Raw genomic sequence first — 15,931 nt, 5'->3', positions numbered from 1 at the left:
GTCTACTGTCTGTAACAGTAAAGAATGTACCTCAATGCAAAAGGTTAGCAGACACCATATAAGATTTCTACATTTTTTGCTTGGACTGATTTTTAGCCAAGGCTGAGTACCATCCCCCAAGAGAAATTTTCACTGGAAGAACTTGATATGTTAAGCTTGCATTTCATAATTATGTGCTGTAATTATGAAGTTGCAAAGGGAGAACTAAAGCCACATTATTCCATCAGTTTATTTATGGTCTGTACAAAACAGAAGAAAAAGAAACGCAACATACCCAAGCCTGTACCTCACTACTTTTGGGGAGAACATAATGTCATGATATCCCTTCATGTAAAATACATTGTGTTCACATAGCTTGAAACACAACTATCAAAGGATAACAGATGAAATACAGTTGGGGCCCCATTAATGCTGTACTGTGAAACCATGGTGACCTGAAGAGATCAAGAACCTTCAGTACTGAAATGCTGTATGTGTCATTGGCACTAAGGAAAGTCACGAACACAGAATAGTGATGCCAGACAAGAACACCATTTGAACCCTTGGGCTTCAACATGTGAGGATTAGATTTTGTTTTAGAATAAAGAACAGAGGATTCAAAAATAAAACAAAATTTTAAATCTGTTTGGGATTGTTTGAATTTTATGAAAACTGAATGAACAGAGTCTGATGTCTGCAAAATGAAGGGTGAGATATTATGTAAAATGAACTTCTGTATGTAGTTGAGGATTAAATTCTAACCTGAATGAATGCACTTATGGGTTTTGGCTTTGCCTGATGTATTAGAACAGGAAGAGGAATTTGAAAAATCTTTAAAAAAAAATCAGAGCCAACAATCATCAAAAAAAAATTGTACTTACAACCAAGTCAGACCCCATTCTAACTCGGCTGGTCAACACCATGCAAGGAACTGCTGCAAGGAAGATAAGGCGGCAAGCAATCACATCTCTTGTCAAGAGGTGCAAGTTAATAGTAGTAGGAAAAATATACTGTCATGAACATTACTGCCCCATTTTATTGCACCAGGTGCTTAGTAAAATAATAGTATTCAAAATGGGTACCCAAAGGGAAAACATTTTTTGTAACTTCTTTACTGTGTTACACAGTGCAACACATTCTATTAATGAGGTTATCCCAAATTTGTCCAGTCCACAAAGCTGCACTGTAGAGTGAGCTGGTATAAATTACTTTTTTTTATTCCCAGATGATCAGTTGTGCCAGAGAGGAAATACTTCTTGCCAAAAATCATAGGATTAAAAAAAAATGGGAAAGATGAGTTGATTAAAATCCAAAAGACTGAAGTGTAAAACAATTTATCAGACATGTTGAAATGTATATATCAGGTCTCTATAAGATCAGAGATTATTTCAATACAGGCAGAAAATATATGATCAAGAAAAACTGTGCCTTATATGTCCTCTGGAATTACTAGTAAAGCACTTCAAGTTCAGAACAGAACACTTTCAACAAGTAAACCTATGCTGCCCTCCAGTGTCTATTTTACACAATTCACCTCTAAGAAGTCTTTTTTTTAAACCTGATTTTTACCCTTCTTAAAGACAACAAATCCTGGGTACATGGGACAAGATTCAAAATCTTTGTAAAGCGGCTAATGCCAGAAAAGGCACTTCAGAAGAGACAAATATTGTCATGGGGTTCACAGAGCACAAGATTAGCTCTCTTAGTCTGTGCCAACCATCAAGTACCTACCTACACCTGAAACAACATTCACACAATTAAGAACAAACAGGAATGGCTATATTATATTTGAGAACAAAATTACACAAAGTGCTGGAGGAACTCTGCAGGCCAGTCAGCATCTATGAAAAAGACTCCAGCATTTTGTGTGTTGCTTGGATTTCCAGCATCTGTAGATTTTCCCTTGTTTAAAAACAAAATGACTTTGCTCTTTCCTAATTGAAGGGCAAGAGCCAATCATGTAGCATACAAAATCAGAATTAGCTGAACCTTAAATTTTGAATTAAATCAAATCCAAGCAGTTCAAATATTCAGTGGATGTGCCTAGTGTATTCTATGTTGTCACTATACTTGAAATAAATTATTCTATGAAAATTTAAAATATCAAGTTATTGGAGGACTGAGATAATAGCAAATTCCAGTCCATTCGTGTGTCTCAGTTACACTGTATCATCTCCCACAGTTGCATATCTTCAAATGTTCTCAATCAAATAAAGGTAAACCTCCACCATCAAATGTTTTCTGTCATTGAACTACAATAACAATCCTCTTCTAAACAAGCAAAATTAATGTGTTGGGTTTCTGGCATATGCACTCGATAGCTATTTTATTAGGTACATCTGATCTTTAGTTCAAATATCTAATCAGGAAATCATGTGGCAGCAACTCAATGGTTAAGAGGTTCAGATGTTGTTCAGGCCAAACATAAGAACAGGAAAGAAATGCGACATAAGGGACTTTCACCATGGACCAATTGTTGGTGCCTGATGGGGTGGCTTGAGAATCTTAGAAACTGCTGATCTTCTGGGATTTTCACATATAAGTCTATCTACAGTTTGCAGAGAATGGTGCGAGAAACAAAAACACTTAGCGAGTGGCAGTTCTGTGGTCAAATACCCCCTGTTAATGAAAGGCCAGAGGAGAATGGCCAGACTGGTTCAAGCTGACAGGAAGGCAACAGTAACTCAAATAACCACAAACAGTGGAGTGCAGAAGAGCATCTCTGAACGCACAACACGTTGAACCTTGAAGTGGATGGGTTACAAAAGAAGACCACGAACATACACTGTGGCTACTTTATTAGGTACAGGAGGGGCCATAGAGTATAGACTACTATAAATGCCAAACATCCAGCAAAACAAACCTGAAACACTATCAGAAAGAGCAAGCAATAAAACCAGTTTACAGTAAGTGGTATCAGTGGCAACCATGTCATGCTGTCCCTAGAAATAGAAACTGACAAAATTCTCTGCATAAGTTCTCCCAGGATGATTAATTAGTAAATGTCTCTACCTCACTGGGCTCATACACATGGATGGCAAAATTCACATTATTTCCTTAAATTTGTAGTGTGGCAAGTTTGAGATATATTGTGCAGGAGTGCTCTATTGTCATCATGGGAGGAAAATTAGACCTGATTAAATATAGTATTCACCTCTGGATAGACAAAAAAGACAAGTATGCCTTGACATGACTGGCTAACATTACTCACATGTGAATAATGGTAAGTTACACTGAAAGACTGAAATATCTAGAATGCGTGAAGAGAAGAAAATGTAAGCCACATTACTGTGTTAAATAGTAATTTCTAATGTAAACTTTTACAAAAGAGATGGTATATGGAGGAATTTAAGGTAGGTGGTTATATGGGAGGCAGGGTTTGAGGGTCAGCACAACATTGTGGGCCGAAGGGCCTGTACTGCGCTGTACTACATATGGACATGATATAAAAGACGATGGCTGAAGGTCCTGTTTCAATGCACACAGTAGTTTCCTAGGGAATAGGAACCAAAACCTAGAGGGCAAAGGTTTAAAGTGAGAGGAGAAAGATTTAAGAGGGACCTAGGCAGAAACACTTCTTTCTCCCCACAAAATGAGCTGCAGGTGGAAATGGCTGAGGCAGGTACAATATCAACATTTAAAAGATATTTGTTCAGTACTTGAGGAAGCAAGGTTAGAAATTGAGGCCAAACAGGCAAATGGACTAATGAGTGGGCAATTTGGTCAGCATGGACTGGTTGGGCCAAAGGGCATGCTACATTTCTGACACTCTGGCTCGTTTGGGCACCATCTCAAATGTGCTTCAAGACTAGGTCATAAATTTGTAATTAATGTAACTAACCTTTAAACATATTTTGACCAGCACATTCTGGTTCTATAGAATTATTACCATCAAATTACTGGGGTTACATTTAGTTTGTCTCTCATTAAGGATGAAACAATGGTGTGCACTTTTACACATTTCCAGAATGCTCCTAGAAATGCAACTATCTCAAATTATTTTAATATAGTTGTCCAAGTGAGAAAATGCGAATCACTGGTCACAATTCTCGATTTCAGAAGCCACACTTGCACGTATCCAGTGATGGAGAGAAGTTCATGATGAACTTGATAAATCTGCTACTTGGTATAACTCCTATCAAGCAGTCAGGACTATTCATAAAATAATTTGTTGCAATAGAGAATAAGTTTATATCCTCAAGCACAGCCATGTACAACCAAAGGGACCACGCAAAACTAAAAGCAAACAGAATGGAACAAATTCAGGTAAATGAGAAAGATTCCAAGTACAAGCAGTGAAGTAAGAAATCAGTTATTAACCAATCAGGAATATAAAAAGGAAGTTGCAAAGATGTCCTCAAAAAATCATAACGTTATGTGGACACTCTAAAATCAAATTGTGGTGACATAAAAATGAGTGCTTGAATGAGGGCATGCCAAAAAATCTATTTTAGTAATACCACTAGCAAAAAGAGGAAAGCTATGGTGAAATGATGAGTCAGCAAGGTTCCGTCTCAGGGTGTTACAGAAAGCACTAGACACTACTGATGACCTCGCTATAATTTTATAAGTTCTCATAATTTGCCAAATGATTGTAAAATGGGTGGGGAAAGAGGAGCAGAGAATTACTTTGCCGAATTCTTAGCCCATGGTTGAAGAAAAAAATGACAAAAGATGTTTTAAGATCTTCATATGAGCAGATAGAACAAGACTGTATTACAATTGGAAGGCCAATCTTGACATGGAAGATGTGATGGTGAGGAAAATATGTATGGACATTATCTTTATAGACTTCATTTAAACAAACTCCCTCAAAATAGGCAGCTCAGCCTTTTGTGAACTACACTCCTAATCTCAATACCTAAAACTGTAAGGGATACAGAATCAATTGACTCTTTTTAAACATCAGTTCAAAGTCTATTTGTTAACCTTGCTTTTAACTAACATCTTTTTCTCGTCTATTTTCATGTTTGTACTTTATTCCATTGTAATGCAATTTGAACTATATTGTCTGTTTGAAAAGTGCTCTATAAATAAATTATTATTACTTCCAAATATCCCTTTGGGTTTGAAAGTAATTTATTGGGCTCAATGTGAAATTGGCTGAGCATAGGACAGGGTAAGGACGAGCAGGTACTCAGATCTGCAAGCCATGACTGTGGGCCCATGACATATGTTGAGGCAACAACTCATTATAGTAAGAAGTGACTGACACAGAAAACAACATTTCCAAGTTGAATAACACAAACTGTAAACACTGCAGATTAAAATAACTAAATTACAAAAAATATTAATACATTGCAACAAAACTTTGGCATCAGATTTCAACACGGGGAAGTTGGTGGTGATAAACCAGTGCAGGTCCAACGAGACTGCAATGGACCACACAGAGATTATCTAGATCTCACAAACAGAAAAATACAAATGGAACACTGGCCTTTAAATGAGCTATGAAGACATAGAAATTATGCTGTAGCTATGGAAAGCCCCAGTTGAATCTCACCCCAAATACTCAGATCGATTCTGGGCAATTCAACTTTTAAGGAGCTCAGCAAGACTGATACTGTGGTAATAACTGACTGTAATTAAAGGTCAGTTTTAAAAGAACAGGGCCAGCTATTTGGGGGAATGATAAGAATAAATTCCTTCACTTAGAGGTTGGTGAATCTTTAGATTTTCCAACACTAGAGGGCTGAGAGGGTCTGTCACTGCATATATTCATGGCAGAATCAATAGAATTTTAGGTGTTAAAGGAATTGAAGGAGATGCACAGTGCAAAAATTTGCTTAAAAAAACAAAAGGTAGAATGATTTTTATTTCTTGGACTGGGACAATCTTAGAAAGTAAACATTGTCTGAGGAGGAAGCTCAACATGAAGTTACTAGAATGAAATTAAGATTCAGAGGGTTAAATTACAAGGAGAAAATACAAAACTAAGGCCGTGTTTTCTGGAATTTAAAGGTTTAATTGGCAAGTTGACTGAAGTTATCAGAAGGCACTGAAGATGTAGTGCCTCGCAAAGTCCAACCCTACGTCCCTGTTGTGAGAGGTAGAAATTGTTAATGTCAGCCAACAGGGCTCTGGTGAAGCTGTTGGGGCCGTTCCTTTTTACGTTGTATATCAGCAATTTGGATTATGGAATAGATGGCTTTGTGGCAAAGTTTGCTGATGATACAAAGATAGGTGGAGGGGCCGGTAGTGCTGAGGAAACAGAGTCTGCAGAGAGACTTAGATAGATTGGGGGAATGGGCAAAGGACTGGCAAATTAATTACCATGTCGTAAAGTGGATGGTCATGCACTTTGGTAGAAGAAATAAATGGGCAGACTATTATTTTAATGGGGAGAGAATTCAAAGTTCTGAGATGCAACGGAACTTGGGAGTCCTCTTGCAGGATACTCTTAAGGTTAACCTCCAGGTTGAGTCGGTGGTGAAGAAGGCGAATGCAATGTTGGCATTCATTTCTAGAGGAATAGAGTATAGGAGCAGGGATGTGATGTTGAGGCTCTATAAGGCACTGGTAAGACCTCACTTGCAGTTTGTGTGCAGTTTTCAGCTCCTTATTTAAGAAAGGATGTTCTGATGTTGAAGAGGGTTCAGAGAAGATTCACTAGAATGGTTCCGGGAATGAGAGGGTTAACATAAGAGGAACGTTTGACCACTCTTGGACTGTACTCCTTTAAGTTTATAAGAATGAGGGGGGACCTCATAGACACATTTCAAATGTTGAAAGGCATGGACAGAGTGGATGTGGCAAAGTTGTTTCCCATGGTGGGGGAGTCTAGTATGAGAGGGCATGACATAAGGATTGAAGGGCGCCCATTCACAACAGAGATGTGAATAAATTTTTTTAGCCAGAGGGTGGTGAATCTGTGGAATTTGTTCCCACGGGTGGCAGTGGAGGCCAAGTCATTGGGTGCATTTAAGGCAGAGATTGATAGGTATCTGAGTAGCCAGGGCATCAATGGTTATGGTGAGAAGGTGGGGGAGTGGGACTAAATGGGAGAATGGATCAGTTCATGATAAAATGGCAAAGCAGACCCGATGGGCCAAATAGCCGACTTCTGCTCCTTTGTCTTATGGTCTTATATAGGTCAATCCCCTATACAGTGTATACAATGGATTACAGAAACATTGATGAACTCCAACCATACTATTGACTTTGATCTCCTCCCATCTCTCTATCACCCAATGGCCTATGCTCCTTTGGGAGCTAAGGGCCCAAGAAGACTGAAAAAGTCATTTCCTCCAGTTTGTGGGTGGGGGAGGGGGAGGAAGCATGACGGTTGACTTGGGTGGACAGTGTAAAAACAGATTCAGACCTAACATTAATGAAGTTATAAAACAGCTACAAATAGAAGGTTGATAGATATTTGGAAATCTTTTCAGCAAACAGCAACTGATATTATGTCAACTGTAACAATGCAAAGCCAACATACAGAATCAGATCAGAGATATACTATGATGATTAACACTGGATTTCACACCTATGCCTGTAAATATGTTTGTACACACACTAGAAATTAAACACCATTTCAAATATTGGTATTCATTGAAATGAAGTGAGACTATGCATCCTGCTTCCAACCTATTGTCACAGCTGAGCAAAATTATCATTGGATTTTTGACTTCTATCGAGTTAAAGGAATCCTTACCAAATAGTTAGATTTTAATAAGACATCACAGTGTTAGCATTGACATCACATTTAATTTTCCTTTAATAAAGACTTCCTTCCACTGAAAAACAGTATTTATACGATGCCTTTTAGTCATGCAAACCTGTGCCTGAAATGTCATACGTGAACAGTTGTACAAAGCATACTTTTCATCTTTTTTCTCCCATCACACTTGATGTAATTGGTATGACTAGCTTGACTGGCACAAAAAAATCCTTATAAAAAAAATCCTTATAAACTGCAATTAAAGGCTACTGCTGAAAAGCCAGACTGAAGGATCGATATTTATACACTACTACTCGGGTTCATTTCAAATTTCCAAGTCCACTGACTTTCACTACCAGTACTGCAATATGCACTTTCTGATCTGTATTTCCCTCCTCTTAAATGGCATTTCAAAGTCTCATAACCAAGTAATTTAAATACATCAAAAAAGCATCAACTTCGTTACTCTCCCCTCACTGTGGTAAAGGGAATGGATACTAAAGTGAAGGGTGGCTAACAGAAGTAGTAAAAGTACTTACAGCCAAGCTGCTGAATAGGGAACGTATTTCACCTGTTTTGGAGTTGTACAAATATAGAAGTATTTTTAAGCCTCTCAGAGTATCAGTAAATGTTTCTTTCACAGATCAGCACAGGTGTTAGAACATTAAATCTAATGCATTTCAGGAAGGCACTCAATAGCTTCAAAGATCAAAATAAATTTATTTTCAAAGTACATATTATATCACCATATACAGCCCTGAGATTCATTTTCTTGTGGGCATTCACAGTAAAAACAAGGAGAAAAATAGAATCAATGAAAACCATCCCCAGCAGGACAGACAATCCATATGCAAAAGACAACACTGTTCAAAAGCAAAAATAACCAAACAAATAAGTAAATAGATAGAGAACATGAGATGAAGAGTCCTTGAAAGTGGGTCCATAGGTTGTGGGAATAGTTCAGCAATAGGGCAAGTGAAATTATCTCCTCTGGTTCAACAGCCTGACAGGTCAGAGGTAATAACTGTTCTTGAACCTGGTGGTGTGGGTCTGAAGCTCCTATATATTCTTCTTGAAGGCAACAATGAAAAGAGAGCATGGCCTGGATGGTGGGCAGCCTTGATGACGGATACTGCTTTCCTCTGACAGCCCTCCGTGTAGATGTGCTCAAAAGTGGATATGGCTTTACCCTTGATAGATCGAGCTGCGTCCACTACTTTTAGTAGGCTTGTCCATACAAGGACAATGGTATTTCCATACCAGACTGTGATGTAACCAGTCAAAACACTCTCCACCACCCATCCATGGAGGTTTGTCCAAGTTTTAGATTATAGTCGTAGTAATGGCACTTACGTGCTGGACTCAGGTCAGATCCTCTGAAATGATAACACTGAGGAGTTTAAAGTTGCTGACCCTCTCCACCCCTGATGAGGACTGTCTCATGGACCTCTGGTATCCTCCTCCTGCAGTCAATAATAGTACTTCTAGTCAGCACGGGACAATTAAGGTTAAGAATAAATGAAGGAAAATGGTGAGCTGCGTGGATGCAGACTTCTCTGCCCAAAAATGAAACTACACAATTAAGCAGTCATTCTTCAGAAACCCTGTAGCAGTATCTGGTGATTCAATACTTGTTTTGTGTTAATTGGTCATGCCATATGTTTATAAACATGCACTTGGCTCTAACCTTACCCAACTAAGTACAATTTGCAATCACATCACATTGAGCTTGCTGCTCAAGGCCATGCGAGCTGTGGTGTAAAGCTGCAGCATGGGATATACCTTGAAAAGTGTGACCTTTATTGTCAGCTGAGCTCAATGATGCCTTCAGATTGTAATTTTAGATTACAATTATCAGTGAAACACATTCCAAACAAATTATTTTTTATGGTATTCACTAAATGCATGTGTGATCCATCCTGTTACTGCAGTTAATATAATGCAACTTGGTTTTCTGCAGCAACAGGTTTTTGTCTTTGCATCACTTTTACACTGAGTAAGGGAAGCAATCCAACATGTATGGGACTCTGTTTGCATGCCTGTGGCCACTTAGTTACCACATAGAAATGAGTGAATCAAATAACCAGGCCAAAATTCTATCGGACCTTATCAAGCACCGACCTTGTAAAAATCCACAAAAAGAACCTGGCTTTAAACAATTGCAAAAAAAAGGTAAAACAAAGAAATTACACACAAAAAGCAGGAAAAGTGTGAAATACTCAGCAACAGCATTGATATTGCTGATAAGAACATTTGATGTAAAATTGAACTGGACACACAGAATATAATAACTTTGCAGAACTATAGACAACATAAAAGCAGGCCATAATGCTCCAACCAGTATACACTTGGATTTAAAAATCATCTCAAACTTTCAGTAATACTGACTGATTTATTTTCAATCATTTAGTTTTCCTTTACAAGCACCTACATTTTTTGCCTCAAACAATTTACAATAGCAAATCCCACTTTCTGAACAAAACTCAAAAATCTCATTACTTCTGTCAGGCCTGTTGGTAAATGCAATGGTCTGCACTGGCTATATGAGCCATTCTGCAGTAACAAGATGGATCACAGCAATATTTTACTGCAGACCATTATACTGCTCAATTTAAATAAAATAGATGTTTTTCATTCATCATTGTAACCTGAAGTTTCAAATTCATAGAATTGTATAGCAGAGAAATGGGCTATTTTGACCCACCTCCTCTATGCTGACCACAATGCCTATTTATGCCTGCAATAAGGCCATCTTCTTCCATGCCTTTCATATTCAAGTGCCTGGTCAAATGTGGAAAAACTCACCCCTCATATCTCCTTTAAATTTCATCCCCTCTCACCTGATACCCTTTCTGCTAGATTTAAACTCTTATTCTGTGGAAAAAGGTTCAGTCTATCCCACATGTATTTTTATAAACCTCTGTAAAGTCACCCCTCAGCCTCCTACATTCTAATGAGAATAAACACCACCTTTCCAATGTATCCTTTTTACAATCCACCATTCCAGGCACCATCTCTTTGAGTCTCTTCTGCACTCTATCACTACCATAGCCTTGCAATTGTGCAGCAACTAGAACTGTGCACAATACTCAAGATAAGAGCCTGACCCACATTTTGCACAGCTGCAACATAACAGCCCAACTCATGTAATCAATGACCTGAGAAACTCTGCAGCTGCCGGAAATCCAAAGTAACACACACAAAATGCTGGAAGAACTCAGCAAATCAGGCAGCATCTATGGAAATTAATCAACAATTCAGGCCAAGATCCTTCTTCAGGACTGAGAAGAAAGGGGGAAGATGCCAGAATAAAAAGATGGTTTTGGGGGGGGGGGGGTGCACGGGGAACAGAGGATGCTAGCTAGAAGCTGATAGGTGAAGCCAGGTGGGTGGGAACGGTTGAGGACTGGAGAAGAATCAATGCTCTGGCCTACATAGGTAAGTATACCAAATGTCTTCTTCACTACCCTAACAACCTGTGTTTCCACTTACATTGAGCTATGGATTTGCGCCCAAGGTCTCTCTGTACATTAACAATAAGGTCCCTGTCATTAACCGTACATGTTCAAACAGAATTTGATTTCTTGTCTGGAGTAAATATGCACTGAAGTCAGTTTTTGATTCCTCCATAATTATAAATGCTTTTTCTTTCAATCTGAAACCTATAATTTGTATCTATTAACTGCTTTCTACTGTTAGCTAATATGCTGTGAATGCTCTTGGTCTTTTAAACCTCATTTAGGTCACAATTCACCACACTATAGGAATAGGTTTAGCATTTCTTCCCTCAACAGCTGGCAAAAGTGCAACAATAATCTTCAAAGTTTCTTACACTTCCACCTGCTCCTTATAATGCCAACTCCTCCAAACGTGGGTATTTCAAATAAAGGAAACTTAAAACACACATATATGCAGATCTACACCATGGTGCCTATATCACTGCAAAGGAAGAAAATCCTCAAGTACCTAAAGCAGTAACAGGGATGTAAAAGCCTTGCAAAGCTGCTTTTCAATATGACTGGAGGCTGTTTGAAAAATCTGAAAAATACAGGTCAAATTTTTTTGTGCAAAAATATGTTGAAATTATAAAATGTGAATAAGCAAGAAAATATCTTTCAAGTAAACATTTGAGATCATTATTCATTTCACTTACAACTGTCTGCTTTGATCAGCATTCTAAAAGTGTTCACAACCAGGTTATTATCTATATGCCAGTGGATTCAACGCAATAAATTTGGAATTTTGAAGAACTTCATTACTAATGATAACCGCAAAATTGCCGAATGTCTTAAAAAACCTGCTGAATGTCCTTCAACCAAGTATAGCCTAAATATGACACCATTCCCATCATATAGTTCGTTCTTAAATGCCCCTAAGTAGCAAAATCACACCACTCAACTTCGGAACAGTAAGGAATAGGTCATAAATGCGGGTTTTGCAATGTGTGTCCAAGACCTTGGAAAGTGAACTCATTAAGTTCTGATCACTGCAAAGATCTAGAAATAAAGTGCATTGCTCGTGTCATTGGTCAAACAAAATCATGACTGTGAGGTTGGAATCACAAACAATGACTAGATTTAAATAAGTATTAATGGCCATCGGCTGCATGTGGAACTTGGCTAAAGATCAGTTTTACTGTACACAGAACACTCTGCAGATGCTGGGGTCAAAGCATCCATGGAAACGAACAGTCAATGCTTCGGGCCTGACGGAGGGTCTCAGCCTGAAGCATTGACTTCGTTTCCATGGATGCTGTCCGACCTGCTGAGTTCCTCCAGCGTGTTGTGTGTGTTAGTTTTAGTGTACGTTTGTAGATCAAGTCTGAAGGAGCAGGGAAAGGGCAGAGACAGTCCAGCTCCACCTCTGGTGCAGAATTCCCCAATCTCAATGAATGAAATTGCACTGGCTGACAATCTAAAACTCTTTTTTTTAAATCAGTCATCCATTTTAATTTTGATATGGTGTCAATTAAAATATGGATGACTTCAGAAGTCAGTATTGTTTTTGATTGCTTCTTCGGGCTTATGTTGTAATATTCTGAATTAAATCAGTGAATATTTACATATTTGAAGCCACACAAGCTCACAGCTAAAAAACAAAGTAATTTGAGACTGAAAATTAATAAATTCTACAAACGTTTGGAAAGATTATACACTGATTGATATTAACACAAGAGCAAGTCAATCCACAGTTTAAACTCACTCTAGGCGTAAACCCTAATTCAACAAAATGTGACCTCCAGGAGTAAGGACTTGTAAAGCACATGGGAGATGAATGTAAATTTAACAAATTACTGTAAAACATTTCAGAAATGTCAAATCCTTGAATCATTAATGTCATTCACAGGACATTGTTGCAATTCAGGCACAATGTCAATATTAGGAGTCACTGCAATAAAAAAAACTCAGAAAAATCAAATCGATCAAGCTTACGATGATAGTATAGAGGAAAATAAGGTTAAGATCATCTAAACACACACAAAATGCTGCCTGACCTGCTGCGTTCCACCAGCATTTTGTGTGTGTTGCTTGAATTTCCAGCATCTGCAGATTTCCTCGTGTTTGCCTTTAAGATCATCTAAAATTCACTTATTCTGTATTTATAATAGAATGTGCACAATTATTTAATGCAAATATGAATCAGTGCTAAAGAGTCATCATGATGGATTTAGCATTAAAAAAAATGGTACCTTTAAGAACTTAGCTTGGCAGGTAAGGATATATGTATGTGTGTATTTCAAGCCTAGGCCCCAGCTTTGAAATTTCCACAATTATAGGGTGGTTGTGCTTCTGGATTGTAAAATATCACCAATTTAATTTCAAATGTGTATTTATTTTCAAGAATCTAGATTGCAGAAAAGGTATAATGCTGAACGACAGATTACCAGAACAGCTAAGGAAATCAATATGAAACAGGAATTTATCTGTTAAAGGTGATAGCAGCAACTAGCATCAGACGAAAAGTAATTGCTTTCGAAAAAGTTAAAACAGTTGGTCAAGTGCCCTTTATCTTCTGTACAGTAAGTTCAGGATAGAGTTAAGGAAACCATAATCAGCCAAATTTGACAGACTGTTCTTAATAGCTCATTATGGGATTTAAAAAGCAGCACATTGGATTATCCTTGAGAAGCTAGATGTTTACCTGAGAGCATCATGAAATATATTCTGAGAGAGAATTTTCATTCTTAATTTTTTTTTAAGGTTACAGTAATATTCTACACAGCAGTGTGGAAATCACTTGCATATGTACTGTTTATAAAAGATAGCTCACATCACATGCAGTGAACTACACTCAAAAGTGTTGGAGAATGTCAGTGCTCTTAAGTGGCAGTCATCTGCTCACCAATGCCCAGCTTGTTTCACCAGGACCACTCTTCACTAGACCTCTTCAAAGCTTTGGTCCAAACACAGACCAAAGAGCTGAATTCCAAAAGAAATTAGTGTGACTGCCCTTGACATTGAAGCAGCAGTTGATTGCGACATCAAAGAACTCAGCTAAAATGGAAGACAATGGGTATCAAAGGGAAAACACTTCAATGTTTTGAATCATATTTTGCACAAAGGTGTTTTTGGCTGCCAAATGTCAACTATTCAGCTAAGGTCATCAAAGCAGGAGTTATTCTGGGCAGTAGCCTGCACCCTGCCATTTACAGTTGTTTCATTACTATTGTTCCTCCTATTGTAAAATCAAAGAGGAAACATTCAATTCCCAACTCCTCAGCAAATGAAGCAGTCCATTCTTCTGCTTCTATAGATGCTACCTGTTTCTATAAGCAGTTTTGTTTTATACATGTCCATTCCAGCAGGCAGCAAGACCTTACAGATTCTAGACAAGGAATGAAAAATGCCCAAGCATTTATGCAACAGACAGGTCAAAGAACGTTCATCTCTAGTGAGGTTGTTTAACCACCTTCCATTGATATTACCAACAGCCCTACAATCAACAACCTTGGGATCACCACTAGAAACTCAAGTGGACCAGCCACAAAAATGAAAGCAGGTCAGGCATGATCATATCGGGTAACTGAAGAGTTGCCTACTCCTAATTCATACCTTCGGAGGCTGAATATCCTGTCAGCCTCTGAGGGTATAAATGATTTACTACCTCAAATTCTATATCCTTTCTAACTACAAGACACAAGACTGTGTCAAGCTTGACACAACCCAAGAGAAAGCATTCAGTACTTAATCAATAATCCTAAATATTTATTCCCTTTACAACATGGTAACTGCAGTGAACATCATTCACAAAGTTCACTGCTGTTAACTCATGAAGGCACCATTCAATCCTTCAACTGCTAAATAGAACTAGTTTAGCAAGTGCATGGTAACACTGCTATTTACAGGTCCTGATTTGGAATTTATTTCTGGCCCTTCTATGTTGCCAGATTTGGAACTCCCTGTTGATCAGCACCACTGGGTGGGGATATACTCACCAGAAGAACCAGTCATTCAAAGCAGCAGCACACCACTGCCCATCTTAAGGCCATTTGGGATAGACAATAGATGCTGGCCTTATAACACTCAAGATTCCCAAAAAAATTTAGAAAAATTAAGGTAAAGTATTTCCATCCACAAGAGATACATATATTACATTCAATTTCAACATAAAATGCTAGAGAGTGGTGAATCTGTGGAATTCTCTGCCACAGGAAACAGTTGAGGCCGGTTCATTGGCTATATTTAAGAGGAAGTTAGATATGGCCCTTGTGGCTAAAGGGATCAGGGGGTATGGAGAGAAAGCAGGTACAGGGTTCTGAGTTGGATGATCAGCCATGATCATACTGAATGGTGGTGCAGGCTCATAGGGCCGAATGGCTTACTCCTGCACCTATTTTCTATGTTCCTATGCTATAAAGTAACCTCAGATGTCGGTAATTTGCAGAGCAAGTTGACTGAATAAAACTTTTTAAAATGTGGACTAATTCTACATTATCAGTTTTGAGTCTATTCTGATATCCCTAACTAGCCAAATTGCCAGTAAAAACAAAAATGGCACTCACATTGTTGGGAGTCACATGCAGGCCAGATCAAACAAAGATGGTAGAATTCCATTAGTGGACTGGATGGATTTTTTACAACAATCATGGTTGCCATAACTGATACTATCCTTTTATTCAATTTTTCATTTGTTGTTTAGACTCTCCTGTTGCCATGATAGAACTTGAACATCTCTGAATTAATGAAGCTGGTATCTGGATACTAATCCAGCAACTTAATATACAACAGCATTTTGTGAGCACTGCTTGGATTTCCAGCATCTGCAGATTATCTCTTGTTGGTAATTTAATAT

The 15,931-nt window shown here is 38.2% G+C and overlaps 1 protein-coding gene across 3 annotated transcripts in view; it reads right to left on the bottom strand.

Annotated features, from left to right (window-relative positions):
- LOC132381298 (pre-mRNA 3' end processing protein WDR33-like) overlaps positions 1-15,931 on the bottom strand; it is a 131,241-nt gene that overhangs the window by 65,486 nt on the left and 49,824 nt on the right. The window contains exon 8 of one of the 3 annotated variants that reach the window (XM_059950690.1): positions 8,340-9,102. The exons of the other annotated variants lie outside the window; for them this stretch is intronic. Within the exon in view, the coding sequence (XP_059806673.1) occupies positions 9,002-9,102 (101 nt within the window). The 3' untranslated portion in view covers positions 8,340-9,001. Of the gene's footprint in view, positions 1-8,339; positions 9,103-15,931 lie in introns of those variants that run through there. 3 annotated transcript variants of the gene reach the window in all.

Source organism: Hypanus sabinus, chromosome 2, assembly GCF_030144855.1.
Source record: "Hypanus sabinus isolate sHypSab1 chromosome 2, sHypSab1.hap1, whole genome shotgun sequence".
Taxonomy (NCBI): domain Eukaryota; kingdom Metazoa; phylum Chordata; class Chondrichthyes; order Myliobatiformes; family Dasyatidae; genus Hypanus; species Hypanus sabinus.
This window is presented reverse-complemented; position numbering and strand designations above follow the sequence as displayed.